At 42.5% G+C, this 24380-nt stretch overlaps 1 protein-coding gene, 1 non-coding gene and 1 pseudogene across 8 annotated transcripts in view; 2 read left to right on the forward strand and 1 right to left on the reverse strand.

Annotated features, from left to right (window-relative positions):
* VPS35L (VPS35 endosomal protein sorting factor like) overlaps window positions 1-24380 on the reverse strand; it is a 134005-nt gene that overhangs the window by 68927 nt on the left and 40698 nt on the right. For 6 of the 7 annotated variants that reach the window (XR_012326089.1, XM_073792252.1, XM_073792255.1 and 3 more), the window contains 10 exons: window positions 23152-23248; window positions 22400-22447; window positions 20984-21077; window positions 17152-17229; window positions 16541-16663; window positions 7694-7740; window positions 6772-6883; window positions 6125-6241; window positions 3661-3714; window positions 375-455 (listed from right to left, as the gene is read on the reverse strand). Coding sequence is in view for 6 of the 7 variants with exons in the window: in XM_073792252.1 (XP_073648353.1) it covers window positions 375-455; window positions 3661-3714; window positions 6125-6241; window positions 6772-6883; window positions 7694-7740; window positions 16541-16663; window positions 17152-17229; window positions 20984-21077; window positions 22400-22447; window positions 23152-23248 (851 nt within the window). In the remaining variant the exon portion in view is untranslated. The remainder of the gene's footprint in view (window positions 1-374; window positions 456-3660; window positions 3715-6124; window positions 6242-6771; window positions 6884-7693; window positions 7741-16540; window positions 16664-17151; window positions 17230-20983; window positions 21078-22399; window positions 22448-23151; window positions 23249-24380) is intronic. The other variant, XM_033840645.2, reaches the window with a different exon arrangement.
* Window positions 1311-1383, forward strand: TRNAG-ACC (transfer RNA glycine (anticodon ACC)). Its single transcript has one exon. It is a non-coding gene; the product is annotated as a tRNA-Gly (tRNA).
* Window positions 23627-24153, forward strand: LOC117308258 (ubiquitin-ribosomal protein eS31 fusion protein-like; annotated as a pseudogene).

Genomic DNA, 24380 nt, shown 5'->3' on the forward strand with positions numbered 1-24380 from the left:
AAGTTCTCTGAGCTATTCTTTTAACTTTCCAATAAAGTTTGAATTTATTTCCAAATAAAAAGTTAGCTTAACTGAAAAACATAGGCATCTTACTTACTGGTGCCAAGCAACTGTACAGGGCTTTCCACATCACACCTCACTGAACCCTCACAACCATTCTGAGGAGGACTATTATTATCCCCATTTTACAGTGAGAAAACTGAGGCACAACAAGACTAAGTAACTGATTAAAGGGCACAAGGCTAAGACATGGCAAAGCTAGGATTCAAACCCAGGATTATCTGACTTTACAGCCTGACCCATGAAACATACCTATTTAATTCAACAGAATAAAATTCCTTACAGTGTGGAAATGAGAAATGAAAATCTGTCACCTGAGGGTAGGAGTCTTCAAATGCACGATCTGGAGTCATGTGCTTGATGACATCGGCCAAAACAGTATTCACCTCTCGTTTCTAAGTGGGGAAAAAAATCAAACCTGTATTTAGACACTGAATGGTAGTCATTGACCATTTTTCTGATAGAAAGAACTAACGTTTTCAGAATATAGCACACACTTTCCAGGAAGCAGTTTCAACTACTCTGCTGAAAATAATGTAAGGGGGGAAATCCCACCCATACCACAGCCCTAAAGATGGCCATGTCTGCACCAAGTCAGGACTAAAACACGGTTCTCGAAGGTTCCTGTCCCAGCTTTCTCTGAGTGCTGGTGAAATCCAACGTGCCACTTTCTGCCTGCCAGTCCCGGGCCCCTCCCCAGGTGCTGCAGAGAGCAGCGAAGCATTGTGGGAAGAGCACAGACTGAACCCTTACAAGCTGGGTGACCCAATGACCACTTCACTTTTGTCAGCTGTATCAGGGGTCAGCCAACCAGCCCAGCACCTATTTTCATACAGTCCAGGCGCCAAGAATGATTTTTACATTCAAACCAAAAGAATAATAATATCTGGTGACAACGAAAATTATATGAGATTCAAATTTCAGCATGCATAAATAAGGTTTACTATTTACACAGCCATGCTCACTCCTGTATGGTCTACGGCTGCTTTCAGGATACAGTGGCAGAGTTGGGTACTTGTAACAGAGATCATATGGTCCACAAAGCCTCAAATACAGAAAAAAGGGGACTTCTACAGAAAAAGTGTGCTGAGCCCTGGTCTATATAACTGGAACAGTGAAACTTCCTGGCAAGGTCACTATGAAGCTGTGCAGCTTACAGGTAAAGTGCCTGGCACATAGCACGCTATCTAAATAGTTGCCATTATGTACTCTCTCATTTAATGTTCATTAAACTCCACAGCACGCGGACTTCCCTGGTGGTCCAGTGGTTAAGACTCTGCGCTACCAATGCAGAGGGCCTGGGTTCAATCCCTGGTCAGGGAACTAGATCCCGTATGCCACAACTAAGAGCCCACGTGCCACAACAAAGATCCCGCATGCCGCAACTAAGACCAGGCACATCCAAATAAATAAATACATACAGAAATAAATAAATAAATATTTTTTTAAAAAACCTCCCCATGATAAATAAATAAATATTAAAAAAAAAACACCTCCCCATCATGGACATCATTATCCCCATGAAAAGTTAAGTGGCTAAGCGGCTTAGCCAGGGTCACAGAGCTAAAAAAATCTGACAATGGCACTAAAAGGAACCAAAGCTTCTTGGAGAAAGAGCTGATTCCAAATCTAAGATAAGAAAAATACAAGGGAGGCTGGAGCATCTTATAATAGAAAGCAAGGAAGGCATCAAAGACTACAAAGAATGTGTCAGGACTCAGAAGCCAACCTGAAAAAGCACCCACTGGACAAAAATGGGACAATTGAGCATCAGTAAGAATAATACAATCGCAATGACTGATACATATCAAATATGTTTCAATTAGTGAGCTCCTACAGATACCCACAGCAACTACTGCTCACTGGTGACCTTTGGGGATACTGGGGAATTGACTCTTTACTCTAAAAACTAGTAAGTAACAGGGGCAAAAATGAGCATCTTGCCTTTTCTGTACAAACTGTTACCTCAGGGTAACCAAATACATGGAGCGAAAAGGTTCTCTTCATTCAAGTATTCTAGCTAACAAATAAAGGAGAAATGATAACTCCGAATATCACCACTTTGCAACCCGTGATAAACCATAAGATGAATGCGCTTCAGTGGTCACTCACATCACGGAGAGACAACCAGATACCGTGAGCCTCCCAGGAGAAGCACCATGCCAGCACCCAGGGTGCCAAAAAGTCAGACCTGAAGCTGATGAAGTCTCCTGTCTCCAGAACTAACTGCCGACTTATAGGAAATACTGGAGGCAGAAGAGCATGTTTAATCACCACCACAGGCATACATCTGGCCAATCGAGACCGGGATACTCTACAGGACAAAGGACCCAATTTCTTCAACAAATAAATAATAGAAAAAAAAAAGGGAAGGGAACAGGGAGGGAGGGAGGGAAAGAGAGGGGAAGAGAGAGGGAACTTACAGATTAAAATAACTCTAATTAAAGTTTTTACAACGTATAGACCCTATTTTAATCCTGATTGAACAAATAAACTGTAAAAAACTTATGAGACAATTGGGGAAATCTGAAAATTTATCGATTTTTAATGGTATTAAAACATTATTGATTTTATTAGTTACGATAATGTATTGAGATTTTGTTTCAGAAAAGTGAATTCTATTTTAGAGATATGTGCAGAGATACTGACAGGTGAAACACGGTGACTGAGCTGTGCTTCAAAATAATCCAAGGGTGGGGAGAAAAGGGAAGGACACGAAACAAGATCTGTCATAAGTTGATCATTTCTGGGTGATAAGTACAAGGGGGATCATATGTTTGAAGTTTCCATAATAAAACAAAAATTGGACAAAAGAAAGAAAATTAACAGACCAACATTTACAAAATGCTCAAAACGAGGCAAAACCCATTTCTGGAGTTAGAGACCAGATGGTGCCTACCTTCAACTTCCAAGGCTGTGACTGGGAGGAGAGTATGGGGGGCTTCAGGGTGGGGTGGGGAGTTATTTCCTGTTTCTTGATCTGGACCATGATTACATGGGTGTATTTTGTGAAGATTCATTATACAGCAAACTTACGATATATATGCTTTTCTTCACGTAGGCTAAACTTCGGATTTTTTTAAGTTGATTAAAATAAACACCTGGCAACAGGATTTGAAACCACTCCTACCTGCTTCTAAAGTCTCTGCTCAAAAAAAAAGTCTCTGCTCATTGACAAGACCAGTATTTCCCAAACTGAGGTTGTAGTTTGGGCCTAGGAAAAGAAGTATCTTTGTTTGCTTAGAAAAAAATTAAATTACATGCAAATCAAATATGTCTGGAAAACGCTGCTGACTAGACTCCCATGGAAAGTCCCAATATACTTTAATAATAAGGATCTAAGGTGTATTATGGTGAAAAAACCTGCTTAACTTTGTATAATGCAGCATTTCCCAAGCTTACACGTGAGTGTGGAACACTTTTGTTATAGGTCACGTATTAATGCTCCATCACACTATACCATAAAGGATGCAATTTTCATAAATTAAGAATAATTACCATCATAAAATACCTAAATGTCTAAGCTAGACTTATTCACAATTACGAACATGAAAAAAATATACAGTAATTCTTTCAAAAACAATACCACAACACACATACCGTGAAATGTTTGCAGGTGTACTCTACCCATACTTCGGCACAATTAATGTAGTCCTACGAAGAAAAAGTAAAAATGTCTTTACAATAAGAATGCCACGATTGACCTTATGGCAAAAGCTCATCGTGTACAAATCCCTTCAAGGGCTTTGAAAACTAAGAGTTGGTAAGTGATGGGGATTTCAAGAGTGGTTCATGTACAGAACACTCTGGCCCACTGATAGATTTTACCCTGAGAGGTGACGTGAGAAAACATAAGTTGCCTGAAATTAATTAGACTGTCATTCCAGAATTGCTACTTGGGCCAAGACAGAAATCTGGGAAGCTCTGCTATGTCTGGAGAATGGGAAGAACCAAAGGGCAGCGGAGATAACAGTGGGGAGACCTCATCACACCTCAGTGGACACAATGACCACAGATCTGGTTGAAAATTCAAGTAGTGTTTACGATGTGACTTTTGAATGTTCTGAGAAAAAACAGGGCCCCTGCCTTTAAAAACAAACCGTTTGTCCTAGAGAGGGTGATGCATATAAGTTGTAAAAAGGTTAAGAAAGCACAAAGGTTTTAGGTAAGAAAGGATGTGTTAGATTCAAGTAGAAGAGACAATGAGATGGCTACGGAAATGGCAATGACCAATTTGGTAAGGTTGTCTGCCCCAGAAAATATGCGCATGGGAAAAAACTGTCAAGGAAAAACAGAGTCTGCAAGTATACCTTTTCTGTTCTGACACTTCCAGGAAAAGAAAGAAGAAATGGGGAGGGAAGAAAACAGTTATCTCATTCACATAAGAAAAGCCAGGAACATTCTAAAGTCTAACAGGAATGCTAAGGTGGACTTAACGAGGAGAGTGTGAAGTTAAAGACTGGAGAAAACTGTTATTATGAGCTTTTGATGCAAGGTTGCTTTGAAGCACTGAAGTACAGGCACCAGAGGCCCAGAGGTTTTTGACTTAAATATCCTAAATAAGCTGTTTTCATTAGCCAATCAAAGTTAAATAGAGAATTTCAACGGCTAGAGTTTAGTGAGAATTTTGCTGAATTAAACTAGGTATACGATTTTGTAAAAAAGTTTCCAATTTTTCTAAATTATATTGTTCTTAATACACTATCACAAATGTGGTGATTAGCAAGGGGTTTATAACTGGGCTCACTTCAATATTTCCTTCTCAATAAATGATCAAATCAAATGCCACATATTCACTTATTCTCTGTGTTATGGTCTGAATGTTTGTATCCCCCACAAAACGCATATGTTGAAATCCTAGCCCTTGATGTGATGGTATTAGGAGGTGAGGCCTTTGGCAGTGGTTAGGTCATGAGGGTGGAGCCCCCGATTGGAATTAGTGCCCTTATAAAAGGGACCCTAGAGAGGTCTCTTTCCCTCTTTCTGAGATGTGAGGAGGAGAAGCTGGCAGGCTGCAACCTAGAAGAGGGTCCTCACCAGAACCCAACCAAACCATGCTGGTCACCTGATCTTGTACTTCCAGCCTTCAGAAATGTGAGAAATAAATTTCTATTGTACATAAGCCACATGATCTGTCATATTCTGTTACAACAAACTAAATGAACAAGGACATGCTGCTAGTAGGAGAGGAACAGTGCAGGGTGTGGTGAAGTTTGGCCACAAAGACAGCCAACAGCATTTCCCTAGTGGCAGCCACATAAATTGCTGGCACATTGCCTGAAAGGACAGTGAGGCATAAAACCCAAACCTACAACATGATGACCAGCACTACATGCATTACAGAAACTAACATCAGTTGGTCCATCTTCCCAAGACTTCCTGTGTCAGAAGTATGGGGAGAGAGAGCCTTCAGCTGTCCATTCAAGGGAAGGAAACTGGAATTCCCTTTTGCTAATCACTGGCTTGACTACTGATCTTCAATTTAGGAATATCCCAATAAATTGTTTTTTTCAAATCCAAATACAACTTGACCCTTAAAAAACGCAGGGCTTAGGGACACTGATCCTCCAGGCAGTCAAAAATCCACATATAACTTATAGTCAGCCCTCTGTATCCACGATTCCTCCGTATTTGCGATTCCACTTCTGTGGATTCAACCAACCATAGGTTGTATACTATTTACTATTGAAAAAAAATTCCATGTATAAGTGGATCTGCGCAGCTCAAACCCATGCTGTTCAAAGGTCAACTGTGCTACAGACTGCTGTACTTCGAATGCTCTTTGCAAAGCTACAGGTCTTTTTAAGTTTCAAGTATTTATAATTTTACACTTTTGGTGCATCTTAAGGCCTCAAGAATAAGACATGCTAGGGACACAAAAATCAAAGAAATACATCTTTAAAGCTATAAGTTCTCCATTACAGATTAACAAATAATGCAATTAAAAGTAGATTTCTTTAAAAAAATAAGGATGATTAACTGAAAGAGAAAATTTTTAAAAGAAAGAGTATACTGCATAACTTGGACAAAAAGCAGTCAATACAAGGTCTAAATGGTCACCCACCTGTGGATTCTTCAATTTAGTGATAACTTTCCAAGCTTCATTGAGAATCTGAAGTCGATCACTCTCAGGAGGATTAGCCAAGGCCAAGTTTAAGCCCAGTGAGCGAAAGAGAAGATGCTAAGAAATACAGCAAACCATTACGATCCTGGAGATGTACAATCAGAGTAACTTGAGGCAATAAAGGAAAAGGCTGTAACAGTTGGCCTGTCTTGAGGTTAATCTTCCAACGACCGTTTTCTGAAGTTCTACCACAGACCTGTGCAAGTTAGACTGAGAAGCTCAAAACAGAGAGCTGGCTCTGTGTACTGGTCCAACCTGTGGGCCATAATATTCTCCTGGACAAAGCTTTTCATAAATAATAAGTGAAGATACAGTTTTAAGGATGTAAGACCAAAATTCTTCCTAAATATTTCATAGTGAGCTAATTTGACAGATTTAGGACTCAAGGAGGCCTGACTCGCGGCAATTACACGTGTCTCACAACCCCAGTCGCTAACTCATTCTCCACCGTACTCTTCAGAAACAGAGCCCTTGCTTGTTTTCCTGTTGGCTGGAGCTTCCCCTGACTCCGAACTCTCTCTCCCTGGGGAGCTACTGGGCAAACATTGCCTATTTGTTCTCCGCTAAGCATTAAGTCAAGAGCCTACCTTGGGGAAACCAGACTCATCGCACTCTTTAATCATGCCGATGAAATCCATGGACCTTGTGGCGATGAACTCGGCCCGGAAAGCTGACATTACGGAATTCAACAGCAAGGCACTGAAAGACACACACACATGCCCCACGTCAGCAGAGCTTCCCCTTAATGAAAGTCGCTTTCATTTTAGGATGTATGTTGTTGGGAAAGATGACTGACAGCCCTTTAATGGTAAGGGTGGAAAAATAAGAAGACTGGAGTAAAAAGGCAACCTCTAGAGACTAACTCGGTGTTTTATGCATATTCAGAACTTAATATTCAACTGACTGGAAGAATGGATGGATGGGTGGATGGATGAGTGAATGGGTAGATGGATCAATGGATGGACAGGTAAATAAGAAAGTAATCAAATCCATTTAAACAGAAGAAAACTGAGCCTTCAGTGCACAAATAAAACTAAATATTAAGTAAGAATATTGATCCAAGCTGCAAATGTATATCCGCATCTCTTATGAAAAGCACTGTTCTAGGACCTAGGGACACAGTGGTGAACAAAACCCACTCCAGGCTGCTCACACATCTGCCACCAAAAGGAGAGCAGAGGAGAAACCTCTTATGCCTGGTAGACAGGAATTCGAGTTTATCCTGACCTTATCACTTAACACAGCCCCGTAGGGAAAGAACTATTATTATACCCATTTTACAGAGGAGGAGAACAAGGCACAGAGGGGTCAAAGTAAGTGACCCAAGGTCAGAAAGCTAAGAAAGAGTGGAGCCAAGCTCTGAAGCCAGGCACCTGGACTCCAGCATTCCTGACCTCCATGCTATCCTGCTTCTCTGTTGGCCCTCTTGTCCATGCAAACACGCCAACCTCAAAAAAAAGCAACCAAGTCCATTTTCAAACACAGGCTTATGAATTTCAAAATACTTACTTGTTTGCTAGTTTCTTACATCTCTCCATCATTTCGGTTAGCAGAGCCTAATCAAAAAAATGATAAAAACTATCAAGTTGGAGGATCTAAAGCAACACTTCTCATGAACAGATTTCCAAAGCAATACTCTAAAATAAATACAGCCACATGCCCATTTCTATCTCAGTGCCTGGCAGGGATGGGGAAGATGAAGGAGAAAACAAGCTCACTCTTGTGGCATTTAGTATAATGGATAAGAGCTGGGGCCCTGGCCTCAGGCACACTTGGGTTCAAATCCAGTCTCACCAACTACTTTTCCTCATCCTTAGGTAGATGATACCGACCTGTGGTACCATCCCACCTACAGATTACTGCAGGATGATGAGAGTGGTACCTCCTATGCTCCAGGGCACCAAGAATGAAATCTGCTTTACTCCTCACCTCCTCTAGACCCCCCTTGTTCCTCCCCATTTCACGAGGTGTCTGTGAAATTCTCAGTAAAACAAATAACAAACACTGGGCCAGTACCTGGTGCTGGCCAGTCACGGTGAGCAGCACTTGGCACTCATGATGTCACTTCTCACAACCACCATGAGGCAGGCTCTCTATTCTCCCATTTCACAGATGAGAAACCAAGCCACTGAACAGTGATGTGCTTGGGCCAAGGTGACACGGCTAGTTACGGCGGGCTGGATGTGACCCGGGCAGTCGGGCATCAAGGGCCATGCTCTTCACTATACTTCCTCTCCATGCATTTTGAAGGACATTTTTTTTCCCCAAAAGGAAGTAAATGTTTTACTCATTGGGATACTATTAATGGCTTTAGAGCTATCTTAAGACAATTACGTATCTTTAAAAGAGCTCCTATTTTTAAAAAAAAATCAATGGAAGAAGTCTCCAATAGGGCAGTGGTTTGGGCAAGGTTTTGAATGGCACAGGCAAGGTCAATCCCAAGACAAAAGAGCTGGTAACAGCAGCATCGACACTGAGAACTCACCAGGCGCACAGCACTAGGCACTGGGCTAAGCGCTTTACATACCTTTTCCCATTTACTCTTCACAATGGCCTTTGAGGCCCGTGTCAATTATCAGCACTTTACAGACGAGGAAGCCAAAACTCAGCTAGGTTAAGCCACTTCCTACTAAGTGGTAGAAATGAGATTTGTACCTAAGTCTGGCCCAGAAGGCAAAAGATAAAATCAGTCTTCTTTAGTGAAATTCTACCCTTTCCAGCTGTGGCCCTCTGTATCCTGGGTGCTGCCTGAATAATTAAGGTGGTAGTTGCTTGTGGAGATACTGTCAGTACCCCTTACCCCAGAACCCTGATTTTATTCAGATTTCTGTCTCTGCCAACAAAATACAGGTTGGGTCCTGTTATGGAGTGAATTATGTCCCGTCCAAATTCATATGCTGAAGCTCTAACCCGCAGTGTGACTGTGTTTGGAGATGGCGCTTTTAAGGAGTTAATTAATGTTAAGTGAGGTCATAAGAGTGCGGCCCTAATCCAACAGGACTGGTGTCCTTATAAGAAGAGGAAGAGAGACTAGGGACACACAATGCACAGATGAGAAGACCAGGAGAGGACACAGTGAGAAGACAGTGGACTGCAAGCCAAGGAGAAAGGCCTCACCAGAAACCAACCTTGCAGGCACCTTGATCTTGAACTTTCCAGCCTTCAAAACTTTGAGAAAATAAACTTCTGTTGTTTAAGCTACCCAGTGTATTATGGAAGCCTGCTAAGGTCTGAATAGCCACCTAATTCCCAAGTTGATGGTGTTAGAAGGTGGAGTCTTTTGGAGGTGATTAGGTCTTAAGGGTGGAGCCCTTATGAATGGAATTAGTACTCTTATAAAAGTGGCCCAAGAAAGCTCCCTTGTCCCTTCTGCCATGTGAGGACACAGCATGAAGACAGCTGTCAATGAACAAGGAAGTAGGCCCTCACCAGACACTGTATCTGCCAGCATCTTGATCCTGGACGTCCCAACCTCCAGAACCATTAGAAATAGATATCTTTTGTTTATAAGCCACCCAGTTTGTGGTGTTTTCTTAGAGCAGCCCAAACATACTAAGCAAAGTAATACAGGCCCAAGCCAATCACGGCGGTCCCATTCCCCTTGCCAGTGGTGAGTTTAGACAGGGCACATGACCCATCTCTTGCTACTTAGATGGGGGCTTAGAGGAAAAGTTTCCTTTTTTTTTTTTGGCCACACTGCACGGCCCGTGGGATCCTAGTTCCTCAACCAGGGATTGAACCCAGGCCCTCAGCAGTGAAAGCACCGAGTCCCAACCACTGGACCGCCAGGGAATTCCCAAAGTTGTCCTTAAAGAGGAACCGAAGACTCCCCATCTTTCTGCCTTCGGATGCTGCCATGTCTGGACATTATGTGTGGAATGGCTACAGCCACTTTGCTGCTATCTGGGGATGGCAGAGCAGAGAAAAGAACGGAACCTGCCTGGCCCAGAGCCTTCACTGTTATTCAACAGAACACACTGAATTATTTTTGAAGGGCCAGTTAGGTGTTTGTTCCTTGCAGCCAGCATCCCAATTGATGATAAAATTGACAATGTCACAAATGGCTTCCCTAACCCATTCATGGGGATTTAATATTTGAAAAGTCATTCATGAAGACCAATATCAAAGTGGTTTCTGGGAAGACTGGGAAAGAGATATCCTTATAATGATCATCACATTGATACTCCTTAACATGCACAAATAATCACTCACTCAACACCTGCCTGTGAAGCAACTCTAATGTACTAGCCACTATTTTAGGCACTGGGAATAGCAGTGAGGAAATCAGACAGAAATCCATGATCTTAGATGCTTATTCTCTCTTTCATACACACACATGCAAGTGCACATGTGCACACACATGCACAAATGAATGAGCTATCTTGGCCCACCACCTCTGAAAAGACGAAATAGGGCAAATGCTAACATATGGACAAAGTGTTCTGGCCATTAAGACAAGACAAATGCTTTAAAAGTTCTCTTTCCACAGGAGATGAACGCATTAAAAATGCAGCCAAGAATATAACTTAAAAAAAAAAAAAAAAGGGCTCATTGTCATTACCCTTAAGTGTCCAGGAGCCAAATGCTATATAGATCCCAGGAAGGTCTGTTAGAGGTTATTAATTTTTTTTTTCTGAGAAGTGACAGGATTGATTACCTTTGGCAAGAACAAGATGAACAACAGTTCAAAGCAGACTGAGATCGAAAAAAGCCTATTGGCTGAGATAAACAATTGAAAAACTTGCAACTCTGAATATATGTTCACAGACACATCAGAACTTGAAGATTCATTAGGCCCCTACATTTCATTTGTTTATATATTTGTTTTTTATAAAAATAAGAAATGCTTATGGACGGAAGTTCAAATAATATTGTCATGTATCAAGTAAATTATGAGTGCCCTCCCTCCCAACTCCCACTTCCTAGGGATCAACAGTGTCAACATTTGGTGTTTATCCTTCTAGGCCTTTGTCTATGCCCTATGAATACGTAGCTTTTGTTGTAGAAGACCTTTGTTCTGTTTTACAGAAATGGATAGACTTATACACATTGAGCTACAATTTGCCTTTTTCACTCAAGAATCTACGCGGGCCTCCCTCCTCCCGTGTCAGTACACTCAAATCTACCTCATTCTTTTTAATGCCTGAGGAATCCACATCATGTATGTAACTATTTTCAAACTGCTCCAAATTGATGAAGTTTTTTAAATGTTTTATTTTTAACCAATTATAGCCTCATGAGAAATTGCAGAAATAGTATAGGTGCTGGGTACCATCACCCAGCTTCCCCCAGTGGTAACACCTTACATAACTATAGTGCATTGTCAAAATCAGGAAACTGACATTGGTATAATATAATTAACTAGACTATTTCACCAGGTTTTTCATACACCTTTCTTTTTGTGGGGTAAAGGGTATATCTTTGTGACACTTCATTAACTTATTTGGATTTGTATAGCCACCATCACATTTAACTACTGGATTTTTAAGGTTATCTCCAGATTAGGGTTATCTGCCCACTTCAAAAGTATAGGAAAAGAAAAAAGAAGTTGGGTCAATAACACATTTCTGTTTTCTAAACAGATTAACTCATACGCAGCCCAGAGTGCTCAGGAGATATGTACTTATGCTTTTACTAAATAGCCTTCCAATCAGCATTTACAATTACTGCTCCATAAAAAATGTGAACTAAATGATACACATTATTTTTGTAGATGAAACAAACATGTAAAACAGCAGGCAAAATCATAAACTCATCTTAAAAGCTAGTATCTTTCCTCCAATCCAGAGTTAATATGGCTCAAGTCTCAAAGAAATAAAATATTTCAGTGTGAATAAAAAGAAATTTTATACCCCAGGTAGTAAAATGAGAAATTTTTAATTTTTCCTTTATTTATCTTTCTCTGGGGATTTTTGCCTAATTCGAAAGAATGAAAATAACACACCTGTATGCTTGAGAGGGATTTATCATCGACCAAGACTAGTCTTAGATTTGCATTACTAGCCTAATCGTATGTTAGAATGTTTAAAGGGCAATTTATAGTATGACCATCGGAGTAGCAGTCCCATGGGTCAATCCGTTCAAGTCCCACCTTAAAATGTAGCAGTTAACAGGAGACACCTAGAAAGAAAGAGTCTAAAGCAGTCAAGGGAACAAATCTGTTGGCTTCAGTCACTGCCAAAATGGCTACATGACCTCTTTCTAACTGTGTGACTATAAGAAGTTTGTAAGCCTCAGGTACCCCATCTGTAAAATGGGTATAACAGCAACACCTAGCTTGGGGAAGCTCTGAGAGTGAATTAAGATAGCCCAAGTAAAGTAACTAATACAGGCAGACCTCAGAGATATTGCAGGTTCTGCTCCAGACCACTGCAATAAAGTGAATATTTCAAAAAAGCAAGTCACACGAATTTTTTGCTTTCTCAGTGCAAATAAAAGTTATGTTTACACTATACCGTAGTCTATTATATGTGTGATGGCATTATGTCTAAAAAAATGTACGTACCTTAATTTAAAAATATTTTATTGCTAAAAAATGCTAACCGTCATCTGAGCCTTCAGTGAGTCATACTTTTTTTGCAATAGTAACATCAAAGATCACTGATCACAGGTCACCATAACAAATAACAATGAAAAAGTTTGAAATATTGCAAGAATTACCAAACTGTGACACAGAGACACAAAGTGAGCAAAATGCTGTTAGAAAAATGGCACCAATAGACTTGCTCGACGCAGGGTTGCCACAAACCTTCAATTTATGAAAATGCACTATTTGCGAAGTGCTCATAAAGCACAGCACAACAAAACGAGGGGTGCCTGTGGGGCGCATGGCAGAGGGAGCCTCGAAAGAGGTGGTTAAGGGCTCAAAGCTTAGCAGCATCTCAGACCCATCTCCCCGCTCCATTCTTCACAGCCAACCAACACTGCCTTCTAAACTCTTCCTGAAAGGTCACAAAATTTTCCTAACAATAGGTATTTGTTATAATGTTAAGCGAGGGAAAAGCATCATAAAATCATACAGGAAATATTTCTCATCTACAAAACCACAATTACAGAGCAAGAATGAAAGTGGAGAGAGAAATATTAAAAAGAAAATGCACCAAGACGTTAACAGTGACGAGTTATTCATGACCGAATTTTAGGCGGCTCCTTTCCTCCTTTTAGCCTTTCTGTCTTTTCCAAGTTCTTTCCAATGAACATGTACTCTCCCACCCATTCTGCCTCTTGGTTTTTCCATGGCTACCAAATAGTTCTCCTCTAATCCATCTCAGATGCTTCTGCCAGTTTGATCTTCAAGCACCACTTTTTTCATATTATCCCCCTGGTCAAAAATATTCAAGCGCTGCCTGGTCTCCACGACATGACGTTCAACAACCTCTGCCTGAGCCACTCCCAGCCAGCCTAGTCCCTCACTCTTCTCCAGTAATGCTTGTCTCCTTATTATGTCCGTCTGTACAGGTCCCGTCCCTCAACCCCTCCTTACTGCCCCTCTGCTCATCTCCTGGCCTTCAAGTCAGTCCAGGCTCCCATCTGCTGTTAAGGTCAAAGACAACAATGGTAACCAGCCCCATCTGCCTGCTGCCTACCATGCACCAGCTCTTGGCCATGCGCTTGACGTGCACTATCAGTCATCTCGTGAGAGCCCTTCGAGGAAGGTTCTATTATTAGCCCCATTTTACAGCTGGTAATACTGAAACACAAAGAGGTAAAGCAGCCCAAGGCAACACAGCCACAGTTGGAACCCAGGTCTGCCCGACTACCTGGCCCAGCCTCTACCACTTTCCTCTTCCCTCCTTCAACAGTGACAACCTGCATCACACAGCTTAGCAAGTGATCATGAGATTCCATACCAGACAAGATAAAAAGCTGCTGAAAATGATGAGAAGCTTATCAAGGGATTCGTTTTCATTGCCCAAAAGCAGGTTTTATGAAACGGTTGCTTTTTTCTCTGCAGAATGTGCCTAAAATTGGGGGCATAAATGTTTTTCACTTACTCTAATTTTAATTGTATAAGGGGGAAAAATCCTGTCTTTAAACAACAACAAAAAAGCCTTTTTGAATAATCACTCCTTGATTTTTTGGGGGGAAGGGATTTGATATTGCAATTTCGATCTGAAATTTCGAACATCAGATATTTGCAGCTGAAGGCATTTCTCCCTTCTCTCATCTAGATAGTTCTCCCTTCCTCTCGCACACCTACCTGTCATGTGCATTGCCAGCTGCTGCAGACAAACTCCTACATTCTGCAGGCATGGCCTCTTACAGACACACACAGCTCCAACTCCCCGGTGGACACACCCCAGCCACTGTCAAAGAGCTTTTAGGTATCATATTGCCACACACATCTGCAGCACCACCCTGCACACTGACATTAATTCTTCCACATTTTGAAAATGACTTTTTTTATGAGACACTGCAAGTTCCTTATTTAAATGCCCCAAGAATCAGAGTTTATTATTATTCAGGTGACCTAATTTTTTTAATCACTTCTTCTAGTACAATAATGATTTCCTAGAGTTTTACTCCCCAGGAAAGCTCTACTCTCAGCTTCTGCCATCCTTTGAGATTACTGGCACTTAAAAGGAAGAATGCCTTATGACATGTACTTTTTGTTTTAAATCCAATTTTGCTTTTCATTAAAGTAAGGAGAAAAAAATAAGTGTTCTCATTTTCAAATGATTCTGTCTTGCTCATAGGTTTCAGTCATTCAGCTGAATTGGTCAAGTTCATGATACGTCTTCCCAGGAGCCTGGGCCAGCGTGTGGTGGCTGAGACTACACTGAAGATCACAGAGAATGGCCTGCAAGTTTTCAAAGCACCTTCTGTTAAAGTGGCTTGATTTAAAATCAATTTACTCAATGGTAAAAAATTCACCTGAAATATGAGATGTCCCTATTTTTCTCCACATACCTTAGGATTTGGAAAATTTTTAATATTTGCAAGACATTATACTTGCTGAAAAGTTTAAAAACAGGGCAAAAAAATAAGTTAAGATGATCCAAAATCTTGCCCTCCAGCGATATTCTGTCATATCTCTCTCCCAATTCTCCTGTGCAGATATGAAAATCACGTTTGCAATCCCGATGACACAGCATTCAAGCGCTGTGTGTGGGACTCTCCACTAAGCGCTGTAAACGGACTGCCTTGTTTGATCCATGCAGTAGACTAGAAAACAGGAATTATTACTGCTCCCATTTCACAGATAAAGAAAAAAGCTGAGTGATTAGGGACAAGTGACTTGGCCTCTGCTTTAGTCTGACAGCTGTAAACAACAGAGCTGAGGTTCAGATTTAGGCACCCCAACTCCAGGGCCCACACTTGAACACCAGGCCACACTACCACTTAGGACACACGCAGTAACAGGTGTAACTTCTTTTTTTCACTTGAGCACATCAGTGTGTACTCCATCGTGGGTCTCCATCATCTTAAATGGCCCCACAACATTCCACTGAGTACACAGAGCATAATTTAACCAATCCCCTTCTGATGGCTGTCTCCACTGTTTCACTAGCGTGAACGCAGCTACACGTGTGTGTGTGTGTGTGTTTACGCACTCATCAAGTTATTTCTACTGGATATTTTAAAAAGTGGATTGCTTAGTCACAGTCGTATCTTTCTTTTCTTAACAGCTGTCAATATGTGTTTGCAGATACAGGGAAAAGGCAGGTGGATTTGAATTTTGCTTTACTCCAAATATCCTTGTTTTGTAGCAAGGTCTCTTTTTCCCTCACAAAGAATAAATTCTCAACCATCAACGAGAAGACAACAGAAGCCTCATCTATCACAGTTATCGCGACAATCTGAAACTGGTGTTCCACTGAAATTGCTTCTCCGTCTTAGGGAAGAAAAAGAGTATTTCTGCCATGATTCTGACTTCACTTTAATCCCTGACAATGCTTCAATTAGACAAAAAAGAAAAGAAAAAAAAATTTATAAGAGCAATTACGTATCTTGAGTTTCACTTTCCTTCCATAAAATGGAGAAAATATTATCTGCTTTACGACTTTATTAACTTATTATCAACACAAAAGGAGTGCATGAAGGTTAGTGAAGAGGCAATGAAGCCTGCTGGCCCTGGAGTCGGATTCAATGGGTTTGTGTCCAGTCACTGCCACTTTCTAGCTGTGTGACCTTGTGTAGTTATTTGGCCTCTCTGGGCCCCTACATCCCCCTCCCAGAGTTGGTAAACAAGGCAAGGCAGGAAAAGTGCTGAGCGCAGAACCAGTCACAACAGTGAGCCGTTATGAAAGGGCCCTGATTACGTCCCTGGGCACACAGGTGTAGGGCTTGTTACGACACAGAAGAGAGGAGCCCTCCTTGGTGGTGAGCTTCACACTGATGCCACCTGGCAGTTACCTCGGGGGCATGGTAGGAAATGCACTGGAAGATCCAGTCCATGGCAGGCGAGTACAAGGGGAGGTAGGATGGAAGCTCCACTCCCTGGAGCACCAGCTGGTTCTGGACAGTATCGCCGTGAATCTACGGGAGACCAAATAAACACTCAAAAGAAGGGGAAGTCACATAATAAACGAATAGCATGCAACTCACAGACTGCGCATATCTGCAGGCATCTGGATGGCCCCGAGAGAAATAGCCTGGTTTCTCAGGGTTTTTTTAAACTAGAAAAAAGCACACAAAGTTTCCCATGTCACCAGGCTGAGCTGTTCTGGGAATGTGTGCTGTGCAGAGAAGTAACCTGATAAAACTGGAGCCAGCAGATGCTAAGAAGAAAGGCTGATCAACAGGAGATGCTTCCTGGTAACACATGCATATTAACCCTCTCTGCTTGTTCAGTACAATCAGCACGTTTTAACTGTGTGTAACAGACTCGAGTGTAATTTTATAGGGTTTACACATTCAAAGAACTTTAAGGCAATCTCGGCTTGGAAAACCAACTGGGTTTTATGAATTTGTGATCACGTAGCTATTACATCAATTAGCTGCGCTGACTGATGGCGTACTCTTACCTGTTTGAATGTGAGGAGGAAGTCAAAGAAGTTCTTATCTAGGCTTTCTTTGAGATGTGGAGCCACTTCCATGCCCACCTGTAGCCAATCAAAATGAAATTACCTTGACCATGGAGAAACAGGTTGTAAATAACATATACAGTGTGATGTCATTTTTGTAAATTAAAAATATACATATAGACAGATATAGGCAGAGAGGTCCAGCAAGTTAACTTTTATTCTTTTTGCTTAGCTGTTTTCTTATTCAATAAGCATATCTTGCTTTTATAAGAAAAACCGCAGAAGCTATTTTTAATGAAAAAAGGGCAACATTTGCAGTAATCATCTTAGCAATTTCCCAAAGGTAATGAAAGTATGACTGAACAGATGACCAAGGGAACAAATCAATACAGCACTAAGGAGAAATGTACTCTCAAGATCATGTATACGATATTCTCTTCCTCTCTAAAAAATGATAAACACACATGTGGCTGTACTTATTAAATGAAGCAAAAAGATTCTGGTATGTAAGAGAGTCAGCTGGGACTTCACTGTTGCATTGTTAAAATACATGGATTCATTCTTTGCTGGGCAGTCATGGAAGCAGACATAAATTTTGATGTATTTTAAGCCGGTTTTTATTAGACAAGCATGAAGCCTAACAATGCTGTAATCCACTGGTTCCTTCGTTCATTGTTTTAAAAAGATGGTAACACTTTCAGCTGAAAAAAATTTGCTAATCATAGAGAAGGTGGCCAGAGCCCTAGGGCTGGATGGAAGAGTGAAGGTCTCAGCTATGGCAGGGAGTGCAAGTATTTAAAACAAAACAAAGCATCATGATGTTCCTTAAACTGAGCTCCTCAGAATACACCTCAATGCCACACTGCTGCTTTAGCACCAAAACAACTTTGTAAGGGGAGCTGCTTTCTGGGACCTGGTTCCTTCCAAGGGGGACAGATTCCTGCCACTCACCTCCCCCCCTACCCAGAGGTCATGAAAATTCATGATAACAAGGTTTTTTAGATGTCTGCAAAGAATTCCTTTGAGAAGAATTATGCAAGATCCACTGGGGCGGTAAATTCCAAGGGCATCTCTATGGCTGTTGGGGACGCTTCCAAGGACAGGCACAGAGATTAAAAAAAAATACTAACAACAAATGTCAGATCCACTTCTACTGTGTTCTGATTCTATTGTCTTTCCTTCCACTAATCATTTTGTAGAAAAGGCAATAATTACCTGTTAGGCGACAGCAAAAAAAAAAAAGCCCAGTGGACAAGCAGTGGAGAGGAACTGAAGGGGCCATGACTTAGGAGTTAATCATACTTTCCTTTAATAAGCAGCTTTGAGGTCCCCCCATGCCCTGCCTACTCAGTGCCTGTGTGGGGTTTTTTTTGCGGTACGCGGGCCTCTCACTGCTGTGGCCTCTCCCGTTGCGGAGCACAGGCTCCGGACACGCAGGCCCAGCGGCCATGGCTCACGGGCCCAGCCGCTCCGCGGCATGTGGGATCTTCCCGGACCGTGTCACGAACTCGTGTTCCCTGCATCAACAGACGGACTGTCAACCACTGCGCCACCAGGGAAGCCCTGACTTTGTGTTTTGTTTATGTCTTCCCATAAAGCCAAATGAGCAGCTTGGAAATCTGCGTGGGTCTAAAAGATTTCTACCTAGAGTAGCAAGGGTAGTTACTCATGATTTCCATCTGCTGTTTCTGCCTGCCTGGCATTCATTCCCTTTGTTTCTGGAATCAGTAAAGTGGATTTGTCTTCGGGAAATCAAACTTCCCTCTCAGACCAGGTCTGTGGCAGAGCTGGACCCGGCCGACCCTGAGCTGCAGGGGTGGGCACGTGACCCAGGCTCAGTCCGTAGGCATATCCCATCCCATGGCCACAGTGACTGGTCTACCTATGGACAAGGGACCCAAGGTGGTGCAGTGAGTTTCTGCCCTGAAACTCTGGCTGGAACTACTGCGGAAAAGGCACTCTTGCCACTGGAGTTCCTAAGTCAAGAGGATGGAGGTCTTTCCACCATATGGAAAAAGAAAGCCTCAGAGTGCAGTCACACAGAGGAGAGTAGAGCTGAGCAATGAGGGAGGAGACAATTCTTGACATGGTTTGGGGGCCCTGGGTCTGCCATGCATGCACTACCTCAGGCTCTTCAGACGCAACGGCCAACAATTTCCCCCCTTTTGCTTCAAAGTACTATGAATTGGGGTTTTGCCACTTGCAATTGAAAGAATCCTTACTAATGCACCACTGTCTCCTTCTTTTTATATCAGAAGATTTTCAGTAACTACCCAACCAGGGAAATCAGTGCTCTGCCTAAATTGACACAAATGATTTCGGATATAGCGCATCTCCTCATTGCCACTGAGTTTTAAAGTTGCATCTGTCATGCAAAGGCACGTTATATGCAACAAATATCATCTTTCACTAGGCTGTGTACCTTACTTCAAACTTTAAAACTGGAACAGGTTTGTAAGGAATGAATATTTCCACCCACGTTCTGATTTCTGCTTAATAACTGTGTGTCATAAAACACACTGAGATTCTAGATCCTTATTATTCTACTGTTACTGACGTCAAGGTGAGTTCAAAGAATGTGATGTGTCCTACAAGGGGAAAGGCAGCAGAGCACAAATACACAAGTGATAGTATCCTTTCATCCCACCGCAGGATCCAGCAGCATTTTGCACAGAATAGGCCCTCAGCAAACGCTGACACGGCTGGAGCGTTCAAGCTCCCGATATTCCAAAGCTGAAGCTCTAGGAAACATATCTGATGTTCCCGTAGGAAAAATCCACGCCAAGTTTCAAGCAGATGGCAACGCGTAAACGCTTCGGCCTCGGTTACTACGAGGGAGCAAGTGCCCTTTAACGGAAAGCTTTTTCTTTCTTTCTTTTTTTCTTTTCTCCCTTATCAGGGAGTGGACCTATAAAAAGTATCCTTCCTAAGGATGTCTGCTCCTCACTCTGAGGGCAATGACTGTTTGATTTCTTTGTGACACTGGAGACCACAGGGCTTCTGTCATTTGTTAGACGTCACATAAAAGAAGCGGATCAAAGGCTACGGTCCTCGCCTTCTGATTTCTTGGCACTGGAAGTCTGGGGTTCATCAGGACCCTAAAGAACAGGGGCAATAACCCCTCTCTAAAGGTGAACAATGCCAACGGAACTAGCAAGGGGGACTCCACAGAAAGCTACCAGAGGCAAAGGCCCCATGTGAGTTGAAGAAAAATGAGTGTAAACTCTCCGCAGGGTGCATTTTTCATAAATGAAAAACGTACTAGTTTTAAGTAGGAGCTTCACGGTGCTTTAAAGGAGAGAAAGGCTGAGTGATTTACAATCCTCACCAGCAGAGCAGCCCTCCAAGGCCAGGCGGCACAGACCCTGATGCCCGCCGTCACCAGGCGCCTCGCCCTGCCAGACAGCCCTCACCAACTCGCACTCCAATCCAACTCTTTAATACAGAGACCAAAAATCGAATAAAACAATCGAATTCAAAGACAAAGGGAAAGCATGTTTCGAGTCAATGCAAAGCAACCTATCAGCCGAAAGGCTCTGGGAGCCTCCTTCCCAGCAAGAAGGGAGAAACAATTAGTTCTGAAACTTAGTTCGTTTCTAAGAAGATGACCTTAAACACCCCCTAATTAGAGTTACTGGTAAGTGGGTCTACTTTGAAATTAATTTTTAAAAGGAATCCTACAGTTCTGCTTTCTGCGAACAAGTTGTGCTCTAAAATTAGCAGCTAATAAAGTCCTTCTTCCAGTGACTGGTGAGGTGGCGGGGAGGGAGAAGCGTGAACATTAGAGGAGACAGGACACGGCCACAGGCGCGAGTGCAGGGACGCAGCTTACCCTGCACAGGTAGGCCCTGGCGTACACCGACACCAGAGGGTCCCCGATCCCTCGGACCATGCAAGTCAGCCGGGGCAGACACTCTGAAATCCCCCTGTTAGAGACAAAAAGACAGCAGCATTACACCCCGTGGGAGAACTCTCTGTTCTTTCATTTTTTTTTTAATAAAAAAATCTAGACTTCCTAAACGCAGGGGGGAAAATCAAGCTTCGGAACCAAACCAAGGTCAAAGTCTGAGTCTTCTAAGGCCACGTAACAAGTCTTTCTCTCTTGCCACGATTCATACTTTGAATGGTTTCTTTTATCTTTACCATTTGCTCAGTGCTGGAGTCTAACCTTCACTCTTTTCCTGCTTGAGGTCACATTTATTTTACTAATTTAACGATTTTTGTCCCCCGATTATTTTCCATTGACAGCTCACTCCTTGACCGTCTTGATATTTTCGTCGTATCCATATTCCTTTGGTACTGATTTGCGCCCTGTGCCCCGCCCCTTCCTAGCACCTGACACCCAGCACCTCAGGCTAACATCCGCATCCCCCTCAGTGTGAACTGTGACTTATTTATTCCTCCTGCCACGTGGGACTTCCATCTGCCTTGGGCATTATTCTCCCCCAACTGGTGAGGCAAAATAACTCTTTCTTCAGCACCACGTTATCCCCACAAACTCCCCCAGGCATTCCCAGATCCCAATCAAACACATTTGGTACACATTCTAAATCCAACCCGACTATTCCTCAGAGCTCTGTGAGTCAGCCCATGGCTTTGAGGAGTTGATTATCTAGACGGGATCCAACACCACTCAGTCTTTCAGCAGCTCTGCAGAAAGCAGATCTGGTTTCTCCCGGCTCTGCAAAACTACTCTCAGTACAACGCCCGAGGTGACCCAGAGTAGCAAAGGGCTTAGGGGCAAAGGCTTTTTTTCCTTCTGACATCATCTTGGACAGCAGCCGCAAAGACAATGAGTGAGGGCCCACGGGTGTCGCTCCCAGTGTGGTGTGTCCAGCTCACCAGACCCTCACAGACCCCTTCTTAGGGCCTTGTCCACAGAGGAGACTGGGGGTCAGAGATGCTAAGTAACTTTCTCAAGACCACACAGCTAGTAATAGCAGAGCTAGGATTCAAATACAGTTGAGCTGAACTTCCATGAGTTAGTCAACCAACCGCTCCCAGCTTGAGTTTTCTTCTCTGTAAAATGGAGATTAAAAAACTATCTCTGCTTTAAGTTTTCATTTGGATTGAACGAGAAAATGGATGGAAGGTGCTTAACCCCAGATCTGCTACACACTAAGTACTCAAAGAACGACAGCTGCTATGACATCGTCATTAGCATGTGTGTGTATGCGTGTGCACAGGCATACATGAGAGAGAAAGTTTTTGGAAATGTATGGTCCCGGACTTTTAACAAGAGCCTTACGTTTTGGAGAGGAACTTGTTACACTTCAGGATGGATGCTTCCACATAGCTACGAAAACATTCTGTTAAGGAAGACATTTTCCAGATGGTCTGTTCCCTATGGGGAAAAGCCTCAACTATTCATGCAGAGAACTTGGTGTGTCTTCAGGAAAGGGGGCCACAGTGACTCTCAGCAATCCAGAGAATTAAATTAGTGAGTGGCTTGTGGTTTCTATACTTGGTTTTCAAGGTTTTATATTTATTTATAATAAAATCTGGAAAACGTTGTACGCTGATGTATGGTCGCATGCTGAAATTTAAACTGGGTTTTGAGCATTTCCAGTTGAGGCTTTATGGGGAAAAGGATGAAACACAGAGAACTAAGATTCCATTTGTGTGTAAGTTGAATTCTCTGTCCTTCAACACTGGTGTTTGTGCAGAGAAGCTTGACCCTGTTCCTTTCAAGTTCTTGAAACCAGAGAAAACACAAAAAGATGAAGCATTTTAATTGAGAAAATTAATGTGGGAATGTTCCTCAGGGAAACAAAAGCCTGGTACATGGCACTATAGTCAAAGTAAAAAAACAGAAAACTGGGGAGAGCCAGAGTCCAAGGACCTCGTGGACAACGTGGCTGGCCCTGTACTTCCAGGCTAGCAACCGTAAGAGAACTGCATTTTCAACAGGAATTTCAGGGCAGCCCATTACATGGCTTCTATTAGCAGTGCAACTCTTGCAGCCTATCTTTAAAACCATCAGACAGAAAAAAAGGATACAATCTCGGAATGAGTTCCCTGATGGAAGCAATCTTGAAAAACCAATTTAAGCATGTTTCTTTGGCTGTGTCATTTACATTCTCTGGAGAGAAGTGATCTGTAAAACAAAAATAATATCTATCAGCCCCTAATTCTTGGGATCTGTTAGAGCTGATATGAGTCCTAGGACAAAAAAAAGTTACAATGCAGCAGAAGAAGGGGTGGGGCACCCAGTCCTTCCATGTTTTTCCTTCCAAATATCATTATTATTAGGAAACAACTGGTGGCAATGATAGCTGACACACAAAGGCTTTCTAAGTGCCAGGCGCCGTCCACAGTGTCTAGACATCAGCTCACCTAATCCCCACAAGAACCTTCCAAGTTACATACTTTTATTGTCCTCTTTCATAGACACAGAGGGCAAGGCACAGAGAAGCTTAGGGACTTGCCCAGGGCACACAGGAAACCGACGTAAGAGTTCCTTTTGGACCTGCCATCTGCGGTGGTACCGCCGCCAACATGCAGATTTTTGTGAAGACCCTGACGGGGAAGACCGTCACTCTCGAGGTCGAACCCTCGGATACGATAGAGAATGTAAAGGTCAAGATCCAGGACAAGGAAGGAATTCCTCCTGACCAGCAAAGACTGATCTTTGCTGGCAAGCAACTGGAAGATGGATGTACTTGGACCACAACACTCAAGAGGAGTCCACTCTTCATCTTGTGTTGAGACTCCGTGGTGGTGCTAAGAAAAGGAAGGAGAAGTCTTACACCACTCCCAGGCAGAACAAGCATAAGAGAAAGAAGGTTAAGCTGGCTGTCCTGAAACACTATAAGGTGGAGGAGAACAGCAAAATCAGCCGCCTTCGTCGGGAGTGCCCTTCAGGTAAATGTGCTGGAGCTTTTATGGTCAGCCACTTTGACAGACATTATCGTGGCAAATGTTGTCTGACCTATTGTTTCAACAAACCAGAAGACAAGTAATTGTGTATCGGTTAATAAAAGACATGAACTAATGAAAAAAAAAAAACAGACGTAAGAGTTAGAATTCAACTCAGGCAGTCTGGCTCCGCAGCCTATATTCTTAGCCACTGCCTCTAATTTAATCCAGAGGTTCTTGGTGTACCCACCAGTAATTATGGTGATACTACTGAGAATTCCAGATGCTTGAGGAAGCTGCAACTGTAATATTAAATGTGATCGATCAGTGTTTGTGCTCTAAATATCACATGGACCAGACTTGAAAGGTAA

The sequence above is a fragment of the Tursiops truncatus genome, chromosome 15, assembly GCF_011762595.2.
Source record: "Tursiops truncatus isolate mTurTru1 chromosome 15, mTurTru1.mat.Y, whole genome shotgun sequence".
NCBI classification, from domain to species: domain Eukaryota; kingdom Metazoa; phylum Chordata; class Mammalia; order Artiodactyla; family Delphinidae; genus Tursiops; species Tursiops truncatus.